Source organism: Mobula birostris, chromosome 9, assembly GCF_030028105.1.
Source record: "Mobula birostris isolate sMobBir1 chromosome 9, sMobBir1.hap1, whole genome shotgun sequence".
NCBI lineage: Eukaryota > Metazoa > Chordata > Chondrichthyes > Myliobatiformes > Myliobatidae > Mobula > Mobula birostris.
The window spans coordinates 141,254,097-141,280,464 of NC_092378.1; the positions used below are offsets into that span (position 1 = coordinate 141,254,097).

At 44.6% G+C, this 26,368-nt stretch overlaps 2 protein-coding genes across 8 annotated transcripts in view; one reads left to right on the forward strand and one right to left on the reverse strand.

Moving 5' to 3' along the window:
* Positions 1 to 6,119, forward strand: part of LOC140203138 (septin-9-like) — a 455,930-nt gene extending 449,811 nt beyond the window's left edge. For all 4 annotated transcript variants that reach the window (XM_072268990.1, XM_072268991.1, XM_072268993.1 and 1 more), the window contains one exon: positions 5,341 to 6,119. In XM_072268990.1, coding sequence (XP_072125091.1) covers positions 5,341 to 5,491 — 151 coding nt within the window. In that variant the 3' untranslated portion in view covers positions 5,492 to 6,119. The remainder of the gene's footprint in view (positions 1 to 5,340) is intronic.
* Positions 1 to 26,368, reverse strand: part of LOC140203139 (putative protein MSS51 homolog, mitochondrial) — a 79,774-nt gene that overhangs the window by 497 nt on the left and 52,909 nt on the right. For 2 of the 4 annotated variants that reach the window (XM_072268995.1, XM_072268994.1), the window contains exon 7: positions 18,842 to 22,594. In XM_072268995.1, the coding sequence (XP_072125096.1) occupies positions 22,372 to 22,594 (223 nt within the window). In that variant the 3' untranslated portion in view covers positions 18,842 to 22,371. Of the gene's footprint in view, positions 1 to 17,387; positions 17,411 to 18,841; positions 22,595 to 26,368 lie in introns of those variants that run through there. The other 2 variants (XR_011887297.1, XR_011887296.1) reach the window with 2 other exon arrangements.

The following is a 26,368-nucleotide window of genomic DNA, read 5'->3' on the forward strand; positions in this document are numbered from 1 at the left end:
GTCAACCTACTCCATACGTATCGATATTTCTATTGCCTAAATCAGGAGTCATCTGAAGCTTGGATGTCTGTGTCCCAGCTGACACCAAACTGGCCACCCTGTGCTTGCTGACCAACACTTCCTGCTCCTTAAACATCTTGATTTTAAAATTTTCATCTCTTATTCCCAGACTGCTCCATGGTCTCACCCTTCCTTATCTCCGTTAGGCGGAAATATCCATGTTCTTCCAATTCCAGCCTCCTGATCATCTTTCAATCTCCAGCTGGCGAGATCTCAAGTTTGGAATTCCCTCCCTAAACCCACCTGCCTCTCTACTTCTCCCTTTCCACCTTCAACCTGCTCCTTGCCCTTTTTGACCAGGCATCCCTTTTGGTTTTCTCCCTGTATAACTCCATATGTGGCTCAGTGTCACATACTCAGGCTTCATAACAATCTTGGGTTATTATTGCTATTTGAAGGGAAATATCAAGGATCAACTTTATTCACCATATACATTTGCATGTATTAGGAATTTGCTGTGGTGCATTGGTCAGGGTGCGACGTAGGACAAAAAACAACATTCAACATGTTTTAAAGAATTTTAAAAATTATGCTAAAAAATCGAGGTTGATGTACGGATGTGGAATAAAATACATAAATACCACCATTATTGCAAGGTTTGTAGTTATCGTCATGGTAACTACACCAACATAATCAAACTCAGAACAGGATCTTTAATTCATGATGTCTGTACTGGCCATGATGTCAAGTTAAACTCAACCTCTCTGCTTGGCAATGATGCACATCTATCCAATCCCCGTATGTTCCTCATAGAAATGGCACGGTGGTGTAGAGCAGCGGTCCCCAACCACCGGGCCGCAAAGCATGTGCTACCAGGCCGTGAGGAAACGATATGAGTCAGCTGCACCTTTCCTCATTCCCTGTCGCGCACTGTTGAACTTGAACGTAGGGTTGCCAACTGTCCCGTATTTGCTGGGACATCCCGTATATTGGGCTAAATTGGTTTGTCCCGTATTTCCCCCGCTGAGGTTGGGCGTTCCTATGAAACCTTTCGTGCCAAAATGGCGTGAAGTGAAGAAGCAATTACCATTAATTTATATGGGAAAAATTTCTGAGTGTTCCCAGACCCAAAAAATAACCTAACAAATCATACCAAATAACACATAAAACCAAAAATAAATAACACTGCCTATATAAAGTAGAAATAATGTATGTACAGTACAGTCAGGAAGATGAAGGCAAAACCAATTTGTGGGGGAAAAGATCATCACATGACTCGCATGCGCACACAGGTGCCCGCGCAAAGGCTTCATGGTCATGGTAGTCTTAACTGGGGTAAAGTGTCCCGGGATCTGACTGTTACTTTTGTCCCTTATTTGGGAGTGAGAAATTTGGCAACCCTAACTGTAAAAGACATGTTGAGGTGAGTTTAACCCTACTTGAACACCACCCCGCCCCCGGTCCAGAAAAATATTGTCAATATTGTCAGAGGTAGTTTTTTTTTAAGAGCACAGAAAGTGATGGGAAAACACAGACAGGGGACGTGGCTGAAGCAAATACATTAGGGACATTTAAGAGTCTTTTAGATAGACACATGAATGAAAGAAAAATGGAGTGCTATGTAAGAGGGAAGGGTTAGATTGATCTCGGAGTAGGTTAGAAGTTTTGTACCAGATTGTGGGCCAAAGGACCTGTAGTATGCTGTAGTGATCCATATTCTATGTTCCTACCCTGTGAAAAAACTTACCTGCACCTCTCATAATTTTAAAAACATATATTAGGTCTCCCCGCAGCCTCCAATGCATCAGATAAAAATAATATAACCTCTTTTTATACAAAAAAAACCCAAGCTTTTCCAACCCCTTACAGCCAATAACAAAGCAATATGTGGAATATTCATCTCTTACTGTGATCACTGCCTCAATGCACAGCATAGAAGTGCTTAAATGAAAGAGAGAGGAAGTTTCAAAGACATGAAGATCGCTTAAAAAAAGTTCAAAATAATGTGCGAAAGTATGTGTCAAAAGTCAGAGCTTGACCCTTAACCCTCAATCAGGCTTGTCATGGCTCATTGTGTGATCTTCAGCACACCAACCAATTGTTGCTGCAGAACCCTGGGTGCCCAGCAGGGGTCGCTGCTGCACCTATTCTGCAGGTGGTAAGTAGGCACGATCAGCAAACGGTAAAGAGCGTGATGAGAAAAGAATGGGTGGAAAATAAATTTGCTACTCTAAGTTAATCCCTAGTGCAGATTAATAATTCAAGGAGGAATTGAAGGGCATGTGTATGCACAAGAATTGCACAGACCTGATGAACCAAGTGGCTTTCTGGCCTTATAAATGTAAGAGATTATGTCTGGAGCTACAGGTGGTTATCTATGGAGTTTGAGAGCCACTAACCTTAAGTGAATTCAGTGCAGTTTGTATCCATTGTGATTTTAATAATTAAATACGTCCTCCCCTTGACTATGTGGATTTCCTCTGGGTGCTCTGGTTTCCTCCCACCATCCAAAGATGTATTGGTTGTTAAGTTAATTGGCTATTGTAAATTGTCCCGTGATTAGGCTAGGATCCAATCAGGGGGATTGCTGGGCGATGCGGCTCGAAGGATAGGAAGGGCCTACTCCATACGTCACTTAAAAAAATATAAAAGTTCAACATATTCTGGAAAAATGTTGCGGCTTTTTCCCTGTTGCACTTTGATATTTGACGAAGCGATGCTGTCTGAGAATGAGAGGCAGACCTACGAGAGTGAAGTTAGGGCATGGAACGAGGTCTCAGGCACACAGTGTCTGCGATGACCTCCAAGTACCATCTACGCATCCTGGATTTCCTCTTCTTAACCCTTTACCTACCTCACACCTACACCTGGGGCAATTTACAGTGGCCATTTTACCTAACAACCCACACATCTTTGGGATGTGGGAGAAGCCCTCACACTCACACAGAGAGTACGCAGATTTCAAGTAAGGCAGCACCCCAGCTCAGGACTGAATTGGTACGTCACCAAAGACACTTACAAGTTTCTGTGGTGGAGAATATTCTGTCTGGTTGCATTACGGCCTAGTATGGAGGCTCCAGTGCAGAGGATCCAAAGGGCTGCAGAAGGTTATAGGCAGACATCCCACCTCTCCCGGAACTTCCGGGAGCTTCCTGCATATGAATAGTGGCTCCCTGATGCCCGCAAGTTATATACAATATCATGGAAATCAATTTTTTTGACAGCGAGTGAGAGAAAAGCAAGAGAGAGCGTGAAAGCGACCACGAGAGAGCGAGAAAGCAAGTGAGAGCGCGCGAGTGAGAACGAAGGCAAGCGAGAGCGAGCGAGCGAGAAAGCAAGCAAGAGCGCTTGAGCGACCATGAGAGAGCGAGAGCGCGCCATGGCAGTGTTCCAAAAAAATATAAAACATACATCACCCCAGACTACACTAAAGTGTACCGCTGCCTAATAGGGGTCAAAATAATGACAGTGTTGCTCGCTGCACTGTTTGCAACAGTGACTTTTCTATTGCCCATGGTGGGTTAAGACTGTAAAAGACAGGTTGAGGTGAGTTTAACAGGTGTCATTCGTTCATTAGCATAGCTAACGTTATTTAAACTAGCTGGCTAGCTGCTAAGGAGCTATTCTATTGCAGACATCCCACCTCTCCCAGAAGTCTCCCGCAAATTGATGGTGCTACCTCCCTGAAATGAGTTTTTGCAGGGTGGAATGTCTGTTATAGGCCCAGCCAGTTACATCACATGCACAACATTTCCCCCTGTCAGAAACATCTTCTAGAAACTGTGCCTCAAAAATGCAGTATCCTTCATTAAGGACCCTCGCCATCCAGGACATGCCCACTTTTTGAAACTAGCATTGGGGAGGAGGTACAGGAACCTAAAGACCTACACTCACAACAACTCAGAAACAGCTTCTTGCCCTCTGCCATCGGATTTCTGAGTGATCCATGAGCCCTTTCAGATTGAGATTCATTTATTTGTAACATGTACATCGAAACCCACAGTGAAATGTGTTGTTTGCCTTTACAGCCAACACAAACTAAGGCTGTGCTGGGGGCAGCCTGCAAATGGCACCACACATTCCAGTGCCAACACAGCATGCCTACAAGGTACAACAGAATAATAGAGTCCTCTCTCCTCCCCGAGGGCAAAATCAGGCCCCTCGCCTCCATCCATTGCGTGCGCACACACACACACACACACACACACACACACACACACACACACCTCTCAAACCGCAGGCCAGGCTGCCTCCCAGCCTTCAGCCTCCAGTTGACTTGTATACTCACAGACTTTGAGCTTCTGACTTTCTCCGTGTACTGGCAGACTTGCAGACTCAGGCCTATTCCATTGTTTTTTGGCATTCTTTATAATGTATGGTAATTTGTTTTATATCTTTGCACTGTGCTGCTGCTGCAGAGCAACAAATCTCATGTGATAGAAATAAGTGATGGTAAACGCGCTTCTGGTTCTGAACCCGGGTCCCGGGTGCAGTGAGGCCACAGTGCTAACTGTTTCACCATTGTTCCTCCACGTCAGCACTTAGTGTGACGCCGGCACTGAATATTGGGAGCAGAGGGTAGAAATTTGGATCCCCCTACAATTGGTTCAAGGTCGAACACCTCCGCTCCATCCACCAAAAGCAGAACTTCACGGAATCTTAATTCTGATTCCCATTCCAACAAGTCAGTCCATGGCCTCCTCTTGTGCCATGATGAGGCCACTCTTAGGGTGGAGGACCAACACTTTATATTCCATCTGGGTAGGCTCCAACATGATGGCATGAATGTCGATATTTCCTCTTGATAAAAAATAATTTCCCTCCCCCTTCCCTCTTCTATTCCCCACTTTGACCCCTTATCTCTTCTCACCTGTCTATCACCTCCCCCCAGTGCCCCTCCCTCTGTCCTTCCTCGTATGCTCCACTCTCCTCTCCTGTCAGATCCCTCTTCTCCAGCCCTTTACCTTTCCTACCCACCTGGCTTCACCTAATACCTTCTTGCTATCCTCCTTCCCCTTACCCCACCTTTTTATCTGTCATCTTCCCCCTTCCTTTCCTGTCCTGAAGAGGGGTCTCGGCCCGAAACATCGACTGTTTCTTCATTTCCATAGACACTGCCTAAACTGTTGAGTTCCTCTGGCATTTTGTCTGTGTTACTCATTCATTTTAAATCTAAGATTGATAGATCTTTATTTTTTCTCTGTTGGAGAAAGTTAAAATTAGTAAAAGGTAGGTGCTTAAAGTTACAGTTTTTGCCTTGGTGCAGAGGAGCCAAATGGCTTGCTCAAGTTCTAACAGTGACCTTGACTCATTCTTCTGTTTCTCCTCATACCCTTGAAGGTCCCACTTGCAGGATCTGAAAGACGTCACACACAGGATCCATTACGAGAGCTACAGAGTGCGAAGATTAAATGAAAGCAATGGCATAATCAAAGGCTTGCCAAAAGAGAACTATGTAACCAGCAAGGAAGACCTGGAAAATAATCACTGAGGTCCTGCTCGTCAGCCGGCAATAAACTTTGCTTTCAACGTCTCCCTTGCATTGTACAGATTTTGTATTTCAAATAGAACTGGAGTTAAAAGTGTTTTCTGTGTTAAAGCAAGGCCGTGGGATTATAGAATTTATGTAGATCTTTTAACGGGAGATGGGGTGGAATAAGGGGTGGGTTGGGGGGAGGGTTGTTAGAAGAGCGGGTTCAGAGAAAGTGTTGTCGTTTGGCTACAAGTTTATCATTATGATGTCTGTATTCCTGTCTGTCATTAGCACAGGGGAGGTCAAAACATAAAAGCTAGCTTACATCGGTGATCAATATGCGTCGAATGTGTTCCCATGTTTAGTATTTGCCTGCACATTGCACAATGGATGTTGCTGATTCTGAATGAGTGCAGTTTGGTCATCCAGCTTGTTCAATTAATGGTTTGTACAGTGTTGATACTCACTAAACTAGAAAACGCCTTGCTTTTTTTTCCTCTGTTGAGATAGGCGACAGTGCTGTATCCTTGTAAGCTGGCAGCCTTGACCCACTTCTACTCCCTTCCCCCTCAGGCGTGAGGGTGCGTTGTTGGCTGGGCGAGGGGCGGCGATGGCGGTTTGCTGATCTCCAGACCCCTCCCAGAAAGTCTGGAGACAAGCCCATCCAATGACATGAAGTGGGTCAAAAAAATCATTCCATGGAAATGATAGCAAAAGGCCAAGAAAGTGCTTTGGACACGTGTAGTTACCACGAAAGAAAAATGGGTGTTGCTCAGAGGTACTTGTTGCTGTTTTCCTTTTGTGGGGCCACTTTATATCATCAGTGATCACATTCACAAACCCATTTAGAAGCCAGTATGCATTACGGAGAGACGTGTTTGAGTCACCTTTGCAATAATTCAGACACTATTGCCAAGCCTTTTTTTTAAAGCAAAGCAGTTGCTAAGTGCCAATTTCTGGAGTGTGTAACTCAACTGGATAATGTTGTAATTGAACAAACAGGACTGACCTTCAATGGTCTAGCTCACAAGTAGATTGTTTGGTGAAAGCTGAAACCTCACTCAGCGATGTTCATCTGTTCTTGGACTGAATTAGATACTTGGAAGCATTTTTTTTTGAAGGATGTAGAATTGATAAGGGACAGAAGGAGTTATTTGTCCTGTTGACTGCTCGAATATTAATCTATTCAGCCATCTGGTAGTCACAAGATGCTAACGCTTATGTAACATGCGTAAGAGCAAAACAGTATGTCAAGAGGATGGGACGTGACAATGGGAACAGCGTAGTTACAGAATGATCAAAGTGAATTGCCAAAGCAAGAGTTTTAAAAATGAGAGCCTTTCAATTGATAAAAATATTTCAGCTTCAGTGAATTTATTTTCCACACCTACGGTTCAAATAGCGTTTGGCATTCCGAGTAGGAGGTTATCACAAGAAACGAATCCGCTGTGTCACAAACTGAAAGGAGCTGACAAGGTACATCGTTGCTACGGTGTTAGTCAGCAAAGGAACTGCTTTAGTTCAGTGATTAGAAAAGGCAAATCTTAACAATTTCAATTGTTGCCAAAAAGAAAGTTAGGGGAATTAAGCTGAATCCTGCATCTTCTAATGCATTTAGCTCTTGGGCCACAGTCATCATACATTGACAGCTGGATACTTGCTATGGACAAATTTGGTCATTTATAATATTTACATTCCTTAATTATCGAGTTAGCCGGCTTCAATGAGTGATGCCTATGGAATAGTCGAACGGCAGGCCCACATTGCGCCACATGCTTGCCCATCTGTGTGAGCACTTATAATTAAAGAGGATAATGTTCTATTAGGTTCTAGTGTGAACCATTTTTATTAAGCAGGCTGGAGAGAAAGGAAAATAAGGGTAAAGACAAAATTAAAATATAATCAAAGTCAGGAAAGACTCTGATGGAAACCCAAATTAGTCATTACTTTTGTATCGTAACAAGTCAAAAATCTCTCAACAGCAGTCTCAGTTTTCTCCCCGCAGGACCTAATCCACCCTGCCTTACCCCTCAAAACAACAAGGCAAGTGTTTCACCTTGATTCATAACAGCTCTAACTGAAGTAATACAGAGGGAAAGGTTTGGTTGGTTGGGGATGTTAATATAACCACAGCATTCACTAAGCACAGGGTGAGATAGACTGGGATTCAGTGTATGGAACCACATACTAAATTGAGGCTGGCTTAGCATGTGCCTACTGGAGTGATACTCATCAGAAAGCCCTTAAGACAAGAGCTGCATGCATTCTCAATCTTCCACCATGGCTCTGAATCGCAAGTAATATCCAGGAATAGTAAAAAGAACAAGCCACTGGTAGAACTCATTTGGCTGAGCAGCATCTGTTCACAGAGAAGGAATTGTCGATGTTTTGCCCTGCATCAGTGTCTCAGCCCAAAACAAATTCCAACCCCGCCCCCCCCCCCCCCCCCCAAAGATGCTGCTCAATCTCCGGAGTTGCTCCAGCAGTTTATGTCTCAATTCAGGTTCGAGTCTTGCTATCTCTTGGATTCGGAGGTTCTTTGGCCTTGCAACACTGACAGCTGCAGGACTTTGGCAGAACTGCAAAATCTCTTGTCAAATTCGCAAAGAAACAGTGCAACCCAAGTATTTACCTTCACAAGGCCCAGCAAACAAATGTGGACAACTCCACCCAATAACAACAAACAAAAACCACTTTACATTCAAATGAAACAGAAAACCAAAAGAAGTATCTGACAATTTCACACTCCTTTAGGTTATAAATCAGCATGACTGTTTGAACCTAGTAGAACATTATATCTACCAAGGAGGTAGGAGTATAACAAGGCAGTCGTAAGTGTAGGGGTGTTAACAAAATGTGATCTGTGTCTTAACTGAACTTTCATCTGTATTTTCTTTAATGTTTTAATTTAAACTTTTAATGTTTAAATGGTGGCCTTTCCTCTTAAGTCTCAGCAGAACTAAGTCATTTGAAAAACTAGAAATTGTTGGTTTGGACAATCCTAACAGAGTACATAGTTGTTTCTCTGATGTATCACTTGCTGGTTACAATTAAGGTTAACGTTTATGAAGCTTTCTTCTCCGTCCTTTATAGCTCAATGTCAAAGGGAGAATTGTCCCCCACTTTAAGACCATTACATTGATAGTGTGCACAAAGATTATTGTGTTAATCCCGTTTCAGTTGTGAGTCCAGACCCATGTTAAACAAAAGCTTTTCAGCTTGCCTAGAATTAAACACCTTTTAACCCTCTGCATCAAAAAAAATTGTGGTTCAACCCTTGTTTGCACATACAATATCGTGTACTTACACTCCATATTTAACAAAATTTTAAGCTTTCTCTTACATTTTATGGGGATTAAAATCAGAACAAAAATAGATTTTATATGTTCATTTTATGATCAAAATAAAGCTGTCTGCTAGTTAAGCCTTGTTTAATTTTCTTCACACTGGGTTGTACGCTCAATCTCTCATGAAGCTGTTTGAGCAGCTCTCTCCACTCACCTGAAGGCATCTGGCTGAGGCTACACACCCTACTTGGAAAGGAACGTACAAAGTATATGATAGTGGGCTATTCATCTCTGGAAGGCACCACCCTTGGACTTGAGCCATCCGCCACACAGTCATAATTTTCATTTCTGACAAATGGGTTAAGGTTCAGGAGGAGCCAGTTCGATGCCTTCAGTGTTATCCTTGCTGTGGCCAGTATTCAGAGTCAGAGAGTAATAGAGCTTGGAAACTAGCCCTTTGGCCAAACTCGTCCATGTTCACCAAGATGTCTATCTGAGCTAGCAGCTCGTCCGTGCCAATCAAGGTGTCCTGTTTACCTGAATTTAGTCCATATCCCTCCACACCAGAGGCTCCCAATCCTTTCTATGCCATGGACCCCCACCATTATCGAGGACCCCAGACTGCTCTGAACCTCTAAATCTGTACAAGTCTAATTTTTAAAGTGTTGTAATTGTACCCACCTCTACAGCTTCCTCTTGCAGTTCATTCCATATACCCACCACCCTCTGTAGGAAAAAGACCCTCAGATCTCTTTCCCCTCTCACCTTAAAGTTTCATCCCCCAGTTCTTAGACTTTCCTACCCTGGAAATAAAACTGAGACCTTATCTGTGCCTTTCATGATTTTACATACCTCTGCGAGGTCACACCTCAGCCTCCTGCACTCCAGGCACAAAAATAGTCCCAGTCTACTCAGTCTCTCCTTATAACTCAGGCTCTTCAATTAACATCCTTGCAAATCTTTTCTGCAGCTCTTTCCGCTGAAAAATGGGTTTGTGTCACGGTCCACGATCCCGACCGTTGATTCCCCATTTTCTCCTAATTTCCTTTGATGGCGACACACCTGGTTTTCATCAGGACCTGCAGCATAAGAACCCCGGCTTTGCACCCACTAGTTGCCAGATCATTGGTTTTGCCAGTGTGGTAATTAACATTTCCCGGCCACTTAGGTTCTAAGTTTTGCTTCAGTACCTGTGGAACTCAGTCCCTCTGTGTCAAGATAAGTATTCTAAGTTTTACTTCGGCATCGAGGTTTACCTGTGTAACTCCATCTGTCCGTGTTAAGAAAAGTTTTGTCTGCCATTTTTCCTTCTACACTCCATGTCAAGATAAGTTCTGCCTGCCTCCTGCTTTCCTACACTCCCTCCTGTTTGCCATTCAACGCTCATGCCCGCATCTGCATCCTCACTGAATCTCCATGCCTGTGACCTGTGTTTGGGTCCACCTCATTTGTTGCAACAACTTGTATCAAATGAGTTCATCCCTCCTGCCACAGCCACCATTTCTGTGGCAAAGAAGGCTGTGAACTTGGAAGCACCAAACTCCATTGCTCATTTGAAGACTATAAGGAAAGCAACAGGAGCAAGAAGGGATCATCTAGTTCCTTGTACCTGCTCCACCATGGCTGGTCTTCCACCTCACCTTTCTCTGATATCCCTCGGTTCCCCTAATCAGTAAAAGTCTATTGATCTCTGTCTTGAAGATGCACAGAGACTTCACAGAGCTCTTGTGTAGTGAATTCTGAAGATCCACTACTCTCAGGCTAAAACAAGTGCCCCTCATCTCTGTCCTGAAGGATCAACTCCATGTTCTGAGACTGAGATGTTTGGTTTTGGCCTCCTCACCAACAGGAAACAACATTCGGGCATCTACCCTCACAAACTTTGCAAATTTCAGTGTGGTCATCTCTCAGTCTTCTATATTCAAGTGAATAGGTCAGGGGTTCCCAGTTTTTTATTATGCCATGGACCAATACTATAAAGCAAAGGGTCCGTGGACACCTGGGTAGGAACCCCTGGTATGGACACAGTTCAGTTAATTTCTTTCCAAAGATTATCCTTCCTTGGAAAGAGACTCCAAATCTGGGGCCAGTATTTCAGTTGTCGTCTTACCTGGTCCATGTATAATATAGAACAGTACAGATCCATCGGCCCAAACCGTTGTGCCAACTTTGTAACCTACACTAGGATCAATCTAGTTAGAGCCCTCCACTTTTCTGCCATCCATGTGACTATCTAAGAGTTTCTTAAATGGGTACTGAAGAAGGGTCTCCTCCCATTTCCATAGATGCTGAGTTACTCCAGCATTTTGTGTGTGTTGTTCTAGATTTCCAGCATCTGCAGAATCTCTTGTGTCCCTAATCTATTTGCCTCTACCACCATTCACCATTTCACTCTCTGTGTGGAAAACCCTATCTCTGATGCCAGCCCCTTATACTTTCTAGCAATCACCTTTTTGTGCCCCCTTGTATTAGCCGTTTGCACCCTTGGAAAAAGTCTCTGGCTATCCACTCTATCTACAGCATGTTTCTTATCATCCTGTACACCTCTATCAAGTCATCTCTCCTCCTCCTTCGCTTCAGAGGGAAAAGCCCTAGCCCTCCCAACCTATCCTCAAAACACATGCTTTCTAATCCAGGCAGCATCCTGGCAGATTTTAACATTCTAAAATTCATTTTCTTTTCCCTTTTGACATAGAAGGCAGCGATGTGACCCGTTGTGTCCACTGTAACACAAATTCCCTCTTACTTTTCTGAGATCTGTCAGCTTCCCACCCCACCCCACCATTTACCTACACTGGGGGCATTTAACCCACCAACCGCACATCTTGGAATGCAGGAAGGAAATAAAACAGCTGAAGGGACCCCACACCAGCACAGTGAGAATGTGCAAAGCCCACACAGTTGGCACCGGAGGTCAGGGGTGAACTTGGGCCACAGTAAATTAAAGCAAATTTACAATTCCTAGACAGGAACAAATTCTACTCAATTCAGAAGCTGATATTTTATTGGAAATACTTATTTTTAAGACAGTAGTTTTATTGTTTTTATTTTAGAGGTACAGTTTAGTAACAGGCTCTTCAGGTCCAGTCAGCTTGAGCCACTCAATTACACCCTTTAAGCCATTAGTCTACTGACCTGTACAGCTTTGGAACGTGGGAGGAAGCTGGAGCACCAAAAGGAAACTGGTTCCAGATGGCGCTGGTGATGCCCAGTGACTACTTATTGCCAGCAAAAAAAAAACAAAACAAAGAAAATACTAAACATTTTATTAATAATGATCAACGCTATAAGGATGGAGAGGCGAGCGGAGGCGCAGGCAGGAAATGGTCGAGAGGAGTGACGGGAGACGCAGGGAAGGCACGGTCAAAGCAAGCAAAGGAGGAGGTGGGGTCAAAGCGGGGTCAGGGCAGAGTTGCGGCATCCGAGGGCAAGGGAGGTCCCAATGTCTGATCGATTGAAACGCCGGGCCCAACTGGAAATGGCGGGTACAGGCCGAATCATGGCCATGGGGCAACCCAATACTTGGATGATTTAAGCGATGGGCCAGAATTGAAAGGTCAGGGTATCCAAGACGAGGGCTAGTTCTGCTCACTGCTCCGTGATGTTTATGGAACCGAGACCACGGCCTGCTCGGGTTGCAGTGAGGTCTGTGGTCTCACAACTTTTGTGGCGAGCTGAGGCTGTTTTAAACTGTGGTCATGGTTCTACAAAACGCAGCAGCCAATTTGTACATAGCATGTTCCCACAAATAACAATGTGATAGTGACTAGGTGTGTGTTGTAGCTAAGAGATAATTTTGGAAGAAAACTCCGACAACAGCCCCAAAGAATCTATTACATTTTCATTGAAAGAGCAGCTAAGATCCCTGCCTGACCTTTTAAACCATGCATCATTTCCTGTCAAGAATCACATACGCCTACCAGCATACGTAACCAGCATTTCTAAAAACTGGGAAGACAATGCACTCAGTAGCTCTCCAAGAGGAAACCTGTTCAAGAGGGAGCTGCTCTGCATTAAGAGCAACCTGCACTGTACCACAGAGAACAGGGAGCAGCTACAAAAGTTGAGGCTTACTCTTGCCCACTTTGTGCCAGAACACATGGATCCCGGATGGGCTGCTACAGCCACCCGAGGACCCACCAATTGTCCATCCCTTAGGATAACCTCATACTCAACCCAAGTAATTGCACCTCCAGCCTAGACCTGACCTAACCTGCAAAATTCATGCAAAACTATGCCATTTGAAGAGCAACACACACACAAAATTCCAGAGGAACTCCACCGGTCCAGTGGCATCTATGGAGAGGAATAAGCAATTGACGTTTCGGGATGAAATCCTACATCAGGACTGGAAAGGAAGGAGGAAGAAGGTGGAAGAGAGGAAGGAGGACAAACTGGCAGGTGATAGGTGAGGGGGAGGTAAGTGGGTAGGAAGGGGATAATTGATTATTTGAATCTTGTGGGACCGAAGTTTTTTGATCAGGTTTCATTGATGAACAAAGAATGACGGAATTAAGAACTGCTTGTATCCACATCGTTGAAATCTGTGCAAAGACAGGCTCATGATTTAAACTGTGAGTGGTCAGAAATTAGCTGAAATGACACACAAAACGTGAAAGGCCTCCCCATCTTCAATGATCAAATTCCATTATTTTATTTATTTCTTTAGAGATACAGAGCAGGACTGGTCCTTCTCGCCCGGCAGCTCCCCCATTTAACCCTAACCTAATCATAGGACAATTTACAATGACCAATTAACCTACTAATCAGTACATATTTGGTCCGTGCGAGGAAACCGGAGTAGCCAGAGGAAACCCACACTGCTCACACAGAGAGAACATACAAACCACTTACCAATGGCACCAGAATCGAACACCAAAATGCCCCAAGCAGTATTAGCATTGTGCTAACTGTTACGCTACCATTACGCCCAGTTAAATACAGAAAACATCACATTCCATTCTCCCAGTCCCTCCTATACAGCATTTGCTCAGAGAATCCACCGGGGAAGTCAAAGGGCCAGTGTCTGCGAGTCTGAGGCTGAATACAGGGTTGGACGACTGTGTACGTGGCTGGGTGGGAGGGCGGAATGGGGTTTGATTTCCTGTTGCTGTTGCCCATTGCCTTCCGCGTTGGTCTGCCGAGCATTGTGGGCACGCTACGTTGACGCAGACAATGCATCTCACCGTACGCTTCGATGGATGTGCGGTAAATATATTTAAATCTAAAATCTTGAAGAGCTTTCAGCAGGGCAGCACGATAGCTGAGTAGTTAGCGTAACGCATTACAATACCGGCTGTAAGATCAGGCTCAGTTTCCACGGTTGTCTGTAGGGATTTACTACGTTCTCCCAGTGAGCTCGTAGCTTTTCTCCAGGTGCTCTGGTTTCCTCTACATTCCAGAGATGTACGAGTTAAGGTTAGGGAGTTGAGGGCATGTTGCATTGGCAGTGGAAAATGGCGACACTCTGTGTTTTGATGAACTTTACAAATAAAGCTGATCTTTATCTTTTCAAAGTTCAAAGTAAATTTATTGCCAAGGTACGTATATCTCATTAAATACAACCCTGAGATTCATTTTCCTGCAGACATTCACAGTAGAACAAAGAAATACAATAGAATCAGTAGACTCTACACAGGTGCTCTTGAAAAATGGCTTCCCTTCTGCCATAGTGGAGAAAGTCCTTAACCACACCTTATCTATTTTGTCCACCATTGCTCTCACCCCCTCTCCTGGACAAAGGAAGAATATCTTCCCTTTTTCGTCTTCTTTTGTGCTAGTGGTGGCTCACACGTATCAGGAAGGTGCATTACCGCCACCTTCTATAAAGGAATATAAAGGGAATTATGTCGGGGATCAGTTCCTACCTCCCAAACCTGTTTTAATTAAAAAGTTCATCAGGGCCCTACACAACTTAACTATTCCTGCCTCAGGTGCCAGAATATCCTACAAACTAGGCACCCCAGATCTACTAATTGCCCAAGTAGCTTCCACATTCTGATGAATATCTGTGGCACACCACAATCACATCTCTGGGACCTTACAAAATCACACACCGTCGTTCCCATGCTTACCAACAAGTGCCAAAGTGGAGAGCAAACCCGTATGCCCAAACCTCAATCTCGCCTACTACACATCTCCCGTACTATTTCTTCCCAAAAGGAGCCTCCCCTGGACTGGTGGATACAAATTGTAAAACCACTTCTCTGTCCCACTCCTATTCCACAATTTCTGTCTTTTTCCAATCTCAGCCAAGCTCATACAAGATTTGACTTCATACTTTCCCATATTGACTATTATATCTACCATAGACTTGGTAAGTACCTGTTTTGCTATAACTTCTGCCCGATACACCCACGTGTAAAGGTACCCAACAAAACTGTACTACTTTTAGGGATAGTCAGCATGGCTTTGCCAAGGGCAGGTCATGCCTTACGAGCCTGATTGAATTCTTTGAGGATATAACAAAACACATTGATGAAGGTAAAGCAGTGGATGTGTTGAATATGGATTTCAGCAAGGCATTTGATAAGATACCCCATGCAAGGCTTATTGAGAAAGTAAGGAGTAAGGAGGCATGGGATCCAAGGGGACATTGCTTTGTGGATCCAGAACTGGCTTGCGCACAGTAGGCAAAGAGTGGTTGTAGATGGTTCATACTCTGCATGGAGGTCGGTGGTAAGTGGTGTTCCGCAAGGATCTGTTCAGGGACCCCTCCTCTTTGTGATTTTTATAAATGACCTGGATGAAGAAGTGGAAGGGTGGATTACTAAGTTTGCTGATGACACAAAGGTTGGGGGTGTTGTGGATAGTCTGGAGGGTTGTCAGAGGTTACAGCGGGACATTGATAGGATGCAGAACTGGGCTGAGAAGTGGCAGATGGAGTTTAACCCAGATAAGTGTGAAGTGGTTCATTTTGGTAGGTCCAATTTGAAGACAGAATATAATATAAATGACTCTTCTCAGTGTGGAGGATCTGAGAAATCTTGGGGTCCGTGTCGATAGGACACTCAAAGCTGCTGTGCAGGTCGACAGTGTTGTTAAGAAGGCGTATGGTGTGTTGGCATTCATCAACCGTGGGATTGAGTTCAAGAACTGTGATGTAATGTTACACTCACAACACGCTGGAGGAACTCAGCAGGTCGGGCAGCATCAGTGGAAAATACCGATTGACATTTCGGGCTGGAACCCGAGTCCTGACGAAGGGTTCCAGCCAGAAACGTCGCTCAATCTTTTTCACTGATGCTGCCAGACCTGCTGAGTTCCTCCAGCATGTTGTGAGTGTTGCTTTGACCCCAGCCTCTGCAGATTATTTTGTGTTTACGTAATGTTACAGCTATATAGACCTTGGTCAGACCCCACTTGGAGTACTGTGTTCATTTCTGGTCACCTCACTACAGGAAGGATGTGGATACTATAGAGAGAGTGCAGAGGAGATTTACAAGGATGTTGCCTGGATTGGAGGGCGTACCTTATGAGAATAGGCTGAGTGTACTTGGCCTTTTGTCCTTGGAGCGACGGAGGATGAGAGGTGACCTGATAGAGGTTTATAAGATGATGAGGGTTATCGATTGTGTGGATAGTCAGAGGCTTTTTCCCAGGGCTGAAATAGGTAACACGAGGGGCCATAGTTTTAAGGTGCTTGGAAATAGGTACCGGGGGATGTCAGGGGTACGTTTTTCACACAGAGAGTGGTGGGTGCGTGGAATGCACTGCTGGCAGCGGTGGTGGAAGTGGATACAATAAGGTCTTTTAAGAGCCTCTTAGGTGTACAGAGCTCAGAAAAATAGAGGGCTATGTGCTAGAGAAATTCTACGTAGTTTCTAGAGTAGGTTACATGGTCGGCAAAACATTGTGGACAGAAGGGCCTGTAATGTGCTGCAAATTTCTATGTTTTGTTCTATGTATTCCCACACTCTCCAAACATATAGATTATAATACACTTCTGTCTACAGATCAGGTCTCCTTGAATGCTTCGATTCCAAACTCTACTGAGGCAGAGTCCAAGCAGATCACGACCTTGTTTGGCTTAACCTGTCTGACCTATTGCATACTAAAAGCAACGACCATAAGTTCTGCTGTATGTTTGGACAACCCATTTGTCAGCCTTTTCCCCACCTCAACATTAATTTCCCTCCAGTCATATATTCCCCTCCCCTTTGCGCATTTCAATGAACCCTCAATAACATCTTGCCTTGCTTTTGCTTTCCACACAGTCCCAGTCTTATGGAATTTTCCCACACAACCATAAACTTCCACCTTGTTGAGAAGGCAGTTAATATTTCACCCAGCAGAGCTGCACAGGGGCATCAGATTTCTGTGCTCCATTCACAGGGGTGGTGGGAACATAAGTTCAGGTTTAGAGGTTAGTATTGAACCACATTACCCATCACCTAACAGCAGCCCCTGACTAGGAAAGCCAGGAAATAATGAGCTTGGTTTGAGATTTGCTGGCTCTGTTTCCAATTATTGATCTTTATTCACTTAATGATTTCTTTCATACACAATCATAGTCCCCCACCCCCACCCATCCCTGTGTCTCAGTTACAACTCCTGTGAAGTTCGAAGTGACTTTGGATCATTTTTGGTTCAGCTGCAGATATGTACGAAATTATAAACTCCGCCAATGTGTATGTGAATAGGTGGCTGCCTGTTTTAATAATAGGAAAAAAAGATCAACTTCCAGTGGCTAATGTTGAGTCACAGAACAAGTCCCTTCAGTCCATCTAGTCTGTGCCAAACTGTTAATCTGCCCAGACCCCTCAACCTGCAGCTGGACCATAGCCCTCCATACCCCTCCCATCCGTGTACTGTACTTATCTCTTAAATGTTGAAATCGAACCCCTATCCACCACTTCTGCTGGCAGCTCACCACTCTCTGGGGAAGAAGATCCCCCTCATGTTCCTCTTAAACATTTCATCTTTCACCTCTGGTCCAGTTAACATGTCATTGAAAATATTAAAACTACACCCAACCACCATATTGTCCAAGTAACCAATGAGATTATCAGGTTTAGCAGATCACATGATTGAGCCAACATCACAACTTTTCTGCAAAATTTAAGGTGGCGCCAGTGATGCCCAGCAGCAAAAAACAAAACAAAGAAAACTACTAAATACCTTATTAATAAGATTTTATTGATAACAATCAATGCTAACAATGGAGAGGCAAGCAGTGGTGAAGGCGGGGGCGCAGGTGAGAAAAGGCTGAGGGAAGCGGAGGTGAGTGGTGGTACAGGGAAGGCATGGTTGAGGCAAGAAAAGCTGGAGGCAGGGTCAAAGCAGAGTCGTGGCATTCTCGACAGCAAAGAATGTCCTGATGTCTGATCGATTAAAGAGACAGGCCAAATTGGAAAGATAGGGTATGGGCCGAATTGTGGCAGTGGGGTCCGGACACCAGAGCGGTCCAAGAACAAGGAATGGCCAACTTGGACAATTTAAGCACAGGGCCAGATTGAAAAGGTCAGGGTGTTGGGACTGGAGGCCATGCGAGGGCCGATTCCACTCTCTGCTCCGCTACACTTACTCAGCTCCACGCTGACCTGATGCTGGGGCCTTCTCTGGCTACAGTGATGCCAGGCTTTGCGTTTGTGGTCTCGTAACGTTTATCCGCTTTGCAATGAACCGAGGCTGTGGCCTGATCCAGCTGTAGTGATGCCTGGCTTCATGTCTTTCATAAAACTTCAGCTCTGAAGCTGTTGTTTACTTTTATTCTATGCACAATTTGTTTTTTTTCTCTCTCTGTATGCACTGGTGTTTGACGGTCTTCCTTCCTTAATGGGTTCTTTTGAGGTTTCTTTGCTTTGTGGCTGCCTGTAAGCAAAGTTCATGGTTGTGTAATCTATACATACTTTGGTAATAAATGTATTTTGAACTTTGAATTAGGTTCAAAGGTTCATTTACTATCAAAGTATACAACTCTGAAATCCTTCTTCTCCAGATAGCCACAAAACCAAGAATGATAGCATGATCATCAATCTCCAAATACACCCTCCCTGCACAAAAATGTGAACAAAAACGGAACAGGCAGATTGACCCCCAAATCCCCTCCCCCCCACACACACAGAAAAGGTGAGAGTGATCAGGTGAAAAACACAGAATATAAAAAACCATAAGACTGAAAAATGGTCCATAGTCCAAGTCTAGCAGAATGATCCCACCAGTGATCAAATAGCAGTCTCCCCTCTCCAGTAGCAGAGTGATCCCACCAGCCATCAAAAGGCAGGCAATTGGTTCTCACCTTCCACTGTCACCTCAATGTTTCCATCTCCTTCATTGCTTCGGTTGGCGAACAATGGAAGCTCGCAGTCTGCCCGCCATGAAGATCCCACACATTGCCTCTGTCTCTCGGAATCCTCTCAGAGACTGCGGTGTGCTGAAACACCTAAACAATCTCCAAACTGTAAATCTCCAGCTTCAACAGTTTCAGAATCACATTCAAGATGAAAAACAAACATAAAAGACATAAAAGAAGTGAAATATATGGACATCTTCATCGGAAAACTAGGTATTTATAACTATCAATATTTCCATCTGAACCAGTCTAATACTTATTAATTGATTTTCCCAAATAATAAAAACACTGCAAAGTAAAATTGAAATTATATTTATCGCTCTATAACATTAGTTGTTCACCTCAAAAAAATAACACTCGTTTAATTCCTGAAAATGAGCAGTTTATGCAACTAGTTTAATCAACAATGCTGTGAGTGGAACCATGATTTAAATGACATTTCCTACAAAATTCCTGCTCTGAATCCTGTTAAAGTTCAGAGTGTTCACAAACAGAGATATTTACATAATTATGTGGATAGCACAGACACAGGCCATTCAATCCAACCACAGCTGTTGTCTTTATTTGCTACACGTTCCTGCTCCACTTCACACTATAAATATGTAGCCTAATCCTTTCTTACTCAGCTATCTCACTTAGTTTTAATTAGTCTGCCTCCACGAGGTGGCATTGCAGTTGCTAAGCACTCTCTGTGTACCTATTATAGGATTACAGAGCCAATCAGGTTGAATGAGTCCTTTGGGGATGATTAAGTTCTGTCAACATGACCCCTTTCAAGAATGATTCATGCTTCTCAGCTTCTGCATCTGTCCATTAATGATTTTCTTCAGGGTTCATCTCCCTCCCACTACTGGCCCAATGGTGCTGCTCTGGGTAGGGGTTGAATATTGGACAGGAAATGACATCACCCAACAACCTGCTTCATTCATTCACAAGACGTGGCTGTGGCTGACAGCTAGGCATTTATTGGCCACCTAATGGCAAAAACTGTTAAGTCAGTTCAAGCAGGTTCTATACTTGACTCTGGTCACAAGTTCTTTAGAAACACATATCACCCTCCTTAAAGGACATCGGTGAACCAAGTGCATTTTGGTTTCATAAGCTTAGTTTACGACGGTAGCTTTCATCCCCCTGAACTTAAGGAGAGCAAATACTTCAGCTGCTTATGTGCAATATAAAATCTTGTTTCAGCCAAGCCCCCAGAGGCTAAAGAAATTTGGTTGTCCCCATAAACCCTACCCAATTTTAACTGATGCACTACAGAAAGCGTCCTCCCTGATGCACCACCGCTCTTCCCGTAACTGCAACAAACCGCAGGGAGTTGTGGACACAGCTTGACACATCATGGAAACCAGCCTCCCCTCCACGGACTCTGCACTTCCTGCTGCCTCAATAAAGCAGCCAGCATCATCAAAAACGCCACCCCAGATATTCTATCTTCTCCGCTTTCCCACCAGGCAGAAGATACAAGAACCTAAAAGCATGTACCACCCGGCTACAGGACATCTTCCACCCCGCTGTTATAAGGCTGTTGAATGGTTCCCTGGTATGACAAGACTCCTGACTTCACGCTCTACTTCATTGTGACTTTACCCTGCAATGTTTATCTACACTGCACTTTCTCTGTAGCTGTTACACTTTATTCTGCATTCTGTTATTGTTTTACCTTGTTCTACCTCAATGCACTGACCTGTATGGACTATACGCAAGACAAAATCTCACTCTACTTCAGTACATGTGGCAATAATAAACAAATTCCAATTCCAGACTCTTAGACCAGTAAGCTATACACTCAATTCTCAGAAAAGTCTTTAAGCAAAGATACATTGAAATGCATCAGTTATGAGGGCTATAGACTGGCTAAGTGCAAGCAGGGTTTTTCCACTGAGGTTGGGTGAGACTAGAACTAGAGATCATGGGTCAAAGATGAAAGCTGAAGTGTTTAAGGGGGAAAATGAGGTGGAGCTTCTTCACTCAGAGTGTAGTGAGAGTGTGGAACGAGCTGCCAGCTGAAGTGTTGGAAGCAGGCTGGATTTCAACATTTATGAGAAATTTGGATAGGTACATGGATGGGAGGGGTATGGAGGTCTATGTTCTGGGTGCAGGTCGATGGGAGTAGGCAGAGTAACAATTCATCATGAACTGGTTCTAATTCTGTGCTGCAGTGGTCTATATGACTCTCTGTGACTCTGAGAGTCATAAGTAATAGAAAGATATGAATTCATTCTGCAGTGAGTTTTATGCTCAACTGCTGCTAGTTGACAAAGAGCATCTGCCCACTACTCCCCATACTAACAGTAAGCTCAGGCTATAAGGATTGCAGTGGAGGTGCTCCAAATGGTGAACGGTGAGAAACTGCTTCCAGTAGTTGCTGAATTAGTAAATCAAGGAGATGGATTCCCGGGCAGTTCACACAGACTGAGGAGTTCTGGAGTGGGTTGTGGGTGAGATTCCAGGCAAACTGAGGTGTTCCGGAGTGGGCTGTGGATGGGATTCCAGGCAGACAAAAGTGTTCCAGAGTGGGCTGCGGATGGAATTCCAGGTTAGTTTACACAGACTGAGGTGTTCCGGAGCGGGCTGTGGATGGAATTCTGGTCAGACTGAGGTGTTCCAGAGTGGGCTGCGGATGGAAATCCAGGTTAATTCACACAGACTGAGGTGTTCTGGAGTGGGTTGTGGGTGGAATTCTGGGTTAGTTCACACAGACTGAGGTGTTCCGGAGTGTGCTGCGGATGGAAGCTGGTTTGACAGTGATGTTCAGAAAGGAACTCAACACCTCACCATAACGGTTAGCACAACACTTTACAGTGATTGGAGTTCAATTCTCTCTACTGTCTGTAAGCTTGTATGTTTCCCCCATGACCATGTGGATTTCATCCGGGTGCTCTGGAATGCTCCCACATTCCAAAGATGTACAATTAGGGTTATTGAGCTGTGGTCATGCCACGTTGGCACTGGGATCGTGGTGACACTTGCTGGGCGCCCAGCACAATCCTCACTGACTTAAGTTGACGCAAAATGATGCATTTCACTGTATGTTTGCTGTTTCATTGCCCACTAAAGCTAATCTTTTAAAGGTCTTTAACCTTTGAACTGGATGAACACTTGTTGGAGAAAATTTGTAGGATTGAAGGAGGGAAGAGGAAAGCATAATGCTCCAGCGAGGAGATTGGACACACATTGAACTCTGCGCTGCTTGAGTCTAGAAATTAAATAAATGCAGATGGCTAAAGAGGCTCATCAAATGAAACAAGATGTTTTCTTGGAGCCACAGAAAACTCTTCAGATCACTGCATGACTTGTCAGCCGGACCAAGCTCACAGGCTGTCCTCTTGTCCGAGGTCCTCAGTGGCCGTCTCCTCAGCGGATTCCGTGCATCCATGGAACATCAGGTAGGTGGAGTTGCTGCTGACCAGCGGCTTGTTGGGATTGGACTGCACCTGCTCCAGTTTCAAAGAGGCGAAGGGATTCTCTCCGTAGCTGATGATCCTGGCTTCCAGTTCATGGAGGATTTGAAGGGAATATTTCAGCTCCTGCTCACTGCAAGCGGAGAGAAGGGGAGAAGGTTAAAGTTACGAGAGGTATCGATAAGGTTAATGCAGGCAGGCTTTTCCCACTGAGATTTGATGAGGTCATGGGTTAAGAGTGAAAGGTGAAACACTTAAGGGAATATGAGGGGAGACCTCTTCACTCAGATGGTGGAATGAGCTGCCAGCGGAAGTTGTGGATGTGAGTTTGACAGCGGCATTGAAGAGAAGTTTGGATAGGTACATGGACAGGAGGGATTTGGAGGTCTATAGTCCGTGCTCAGCCAATGGGACAAGGCAGAATAGTCATACTTTATTGATCCCGCGGGAATAACAGCTCAGCACTGAATGGATGGGCCAAAGGGCCTGTTTCTGTACCGTAGCACTCTATGACTCTATGACAATGTGGCTGGCTTAGAGGCTCAGAGGGAAAGGACACAGTCAGACGGAGCAATGGTGACAATAAGGGGAAGGGACAGGAGACTGTGTTTCCGTAGAAGAGATGCCAAGGTGGCTTGTCGCACCCCCCCCCCCCCCCGCCGGGGTGACTGGGTCACGTATGTCTCTGAGCAGCTGCAAAACTTTCTCAAGGGGTGGATGAACAGCGAGAGGCCAGTAAACATCGGTACAAATGGCATAGGCAAAACAAGGGATGAGGTCCTGCAGAACAGATACATAAATAAATAATAATAACAATATAAAGGCATCCGTTAGTCTTGCGAGGCCATGGATCTGCGCCTGGAAAGTCTTCACTCTCCAGGGCGCAGGCCTGGGCAAGGTTGTATGGAAGGCCGGCAGTTGCCCATGCTGCAAGTCTCCCCTCTCCACGACACTGATGTTGTCCAAGGGAAGGGCATTAGGACCCATACAGCTTGGCACCAGTGTCATCGCAGAGCAATGTGTGATTAAGTGCCTTGCTCAAGGACACAACACGTTGCCTCGGCTGGGGCTCGAACTCACAAACTTCAGGTCGCTAGTCGAATGCCTTAACCACTTGGCCACGTAACAGATACAGGGAATTAGGTAAAATGCAGGACCTCAAGGGTAGAGATACCTGGATTACTCCTTGTGCCTCGTTCTAGTGGAAAGATAGGGCGGATGAATGTATGGCTGAGGAGCTAGTGCAGGGGGCAGGGATTCAGATTCTTGGATCATTGGGATCTCCTCTGGGTAGAGGCGACCTGAACAAGAGGGACTTATTGATGCAAATGCAAAGAGACCCGTCAGCGACTATATTTCATTAGGAGTTTCAGGAGATTTGGTGTGTCACCACAGGCTACAACAAATGTCTACCGATGTACCATGGAGAGCATTCTGACCAGTTGCACCACTGTTACGAAGGGGGTCACTGCAGAGGTTTGTAAAAGCTCATCATACGGACACTAGCCTCCCTGCATTGAGGATATCTTCAAAAGGCGGAGTCTCAAAAACGCGTTGTCTCAAAAAGGCAGCATCTGTCACTAAGGACCCCCATCACCCAGAACATGCTCTCTTCTTACTTATATCATCAAAGAGGAGGGACAGGAGCCTGAAGACACACACTTCCCCTCTGCCATCAGATTTCTGAATGGTCAATGAACCCATGAACACTACCTCACTGTATTTGCTGTCTTTTTGCACTACTTAATTAATTTACTTTTAAATACATTTGTCATAGTAATTTATAGTATTTTTATCTGTTGAACTGTACTGCTGCTGCAAAACCACAGATTTCGCGACATATGTCAGTGATATCAAGCCTGATTCTGAGGGACATGTTGCACTTGAATTGGAGGGGGACCAATATCCTAGAGGAGAAATTTGCTTTTGGCATCAGGAAGAGTTTAAACTAGGCCGTCACGGAGGTTGCGGGGGGGCGGTGGGGGGGGGAGGTGTGGAGAGAGCAAAGCCAGTGGGATTACGGGGTACGTGCAGCAACTAAAGGGTGAAGTCGAGACAGCCATGAGCAGAAAGAAGCACTGCTTTCAATTGCATCTATTTCAATGCCTGTAGCATGACAGGCAAGGTGGAGGAACAGAGGGCATGCATTTGCCCTTAGGGATTGAGAAACTGTGGTCATTGCAGAAGCGTGACTGAGAGAAGGGCAGGACTGGAAGCTCAATGGTCCAGAATACCAATGCTTTAGGCATGACAGGAACAGGCAAGAGTAGAAGGTTAGCTTAAGATGAAGATTCTGAAGTCTAATTTCATTCCTTGTTTCTTTTTCCAAGATGCTAAGAGGCACAGGTCAAATGGACAGCCAGAAATGGCAGAACAAGTGGACAGTTCACTGAAAACAGCTGCACAAGTAGATGAAATAGTGACAAAGGTTTTTAGCACGCTGGCCTTCATTGGCTTAGGAGTAAGGACATCATATTCCAGTTATATAAGTGACTGGTGAAGCCACACTTGGAGTATCGTGAACAGCTTTGTTTACACTGTCATAGCAAAGACATTATCAAGTTGGAGAGAAGAGGATTACAAGGAAGCTGCCTGGACTAGAGAGCTTGGGTTACAGGGACAGGTTGGCCAGGCACAGGGGAATGAGGGGTGACCTCATACAAGTTCATAAAATTATAAAGTGTATAGATAAGGTGGGCAGTCAGAGTCTTTCCCTAGGCATGGGAGTTCAAAACTAGAGGGTACAGGCATAAGATGCAAAGGGAGAGATTTAAAAGGGGCCACAGAAGAAATTTCTTTACACAAAGGATAGTGAATACTTTGGATGAGCAGCCAGAAGAAGTGGCTGAGGCAGGCACAATGGCAACATTTAAGAGGCAGCTGGACAGGGTTATGGAGGAGAGGGGTTTGAAGTGTTATGGACTGAACATGGGTAACTGGGATAGCAGGGAGGACACTGTGGTCAGCATGAATCAGCTGGGCCAAAAGGCCTGTTTCTGTGCTGTGTTACTCTAGCACTGTATAAAGCAGTCAGCGTTCAGGAGACACAAGAGACTGTAGTTTTCAAAAATTCAAAGATTCAAAATACATTTATTATCAAAGTATGTATGCAGTATACAACCCAGAGATTCGCCTTCCCCACAGACAGCCATGAAACAGAAAAACATCAAACCTCCAACATGCAAAAAAATTATATGTATAATAGTAAGAAGGTGCTGCACCAAACCAGACAGTAATGGTTGACATGAGGAGGCTGTCTATGATGGCAATATAAAATTGCACAAGTATGTTCCGGGGAAGACGGAATTCTACCAACTGTTGCTAAGCTCCGACACCTCTAGAACATAGAACAGTACAGGCTGTTCAGCTGATATTTTTGTGCTGACGTTTCAACCTACTCCTCGATCAGTTTGATGAAGCTGGTGCATGAGTGGAGGAATTCAGATGAGAAAAAGCTCTGAAAGGGAGAGAATGCAAAACCGGGAAGCAACATCTTCTCATTTGTCGTCTTATGACAAGGAGAACCCCTGAGGAGATATGGACGATAGGCTCTCAAAAGATAATGAAATGCACCCTGGAATGTCAGGGGTTTGGGAAAGAACATCAGCTGTTCAATTTGTCCAAGAATGAAAGGGGAGATTGAGGGGGCATTAAAATGTTAGCATAATGTCAATTGGCAAAAGTGTCCAAGAATAACTGGCCTACAAAATCTGAGTCAAGTACCAAAATTTATTTACCTTCACTAAATTATTGTTGTGAACTGAACACTAAATTATTATTGAGTTCCACTCTGGTTGCCTCATTATAGGAAAGATGTGGAATTTTAGAGAGGGTGCAGAGAGACTTAATAGCATGCTGCCTGGATTAGAGAACGTGAAGATAGGTAGAGCGAGCTAGGGCTCTTCCC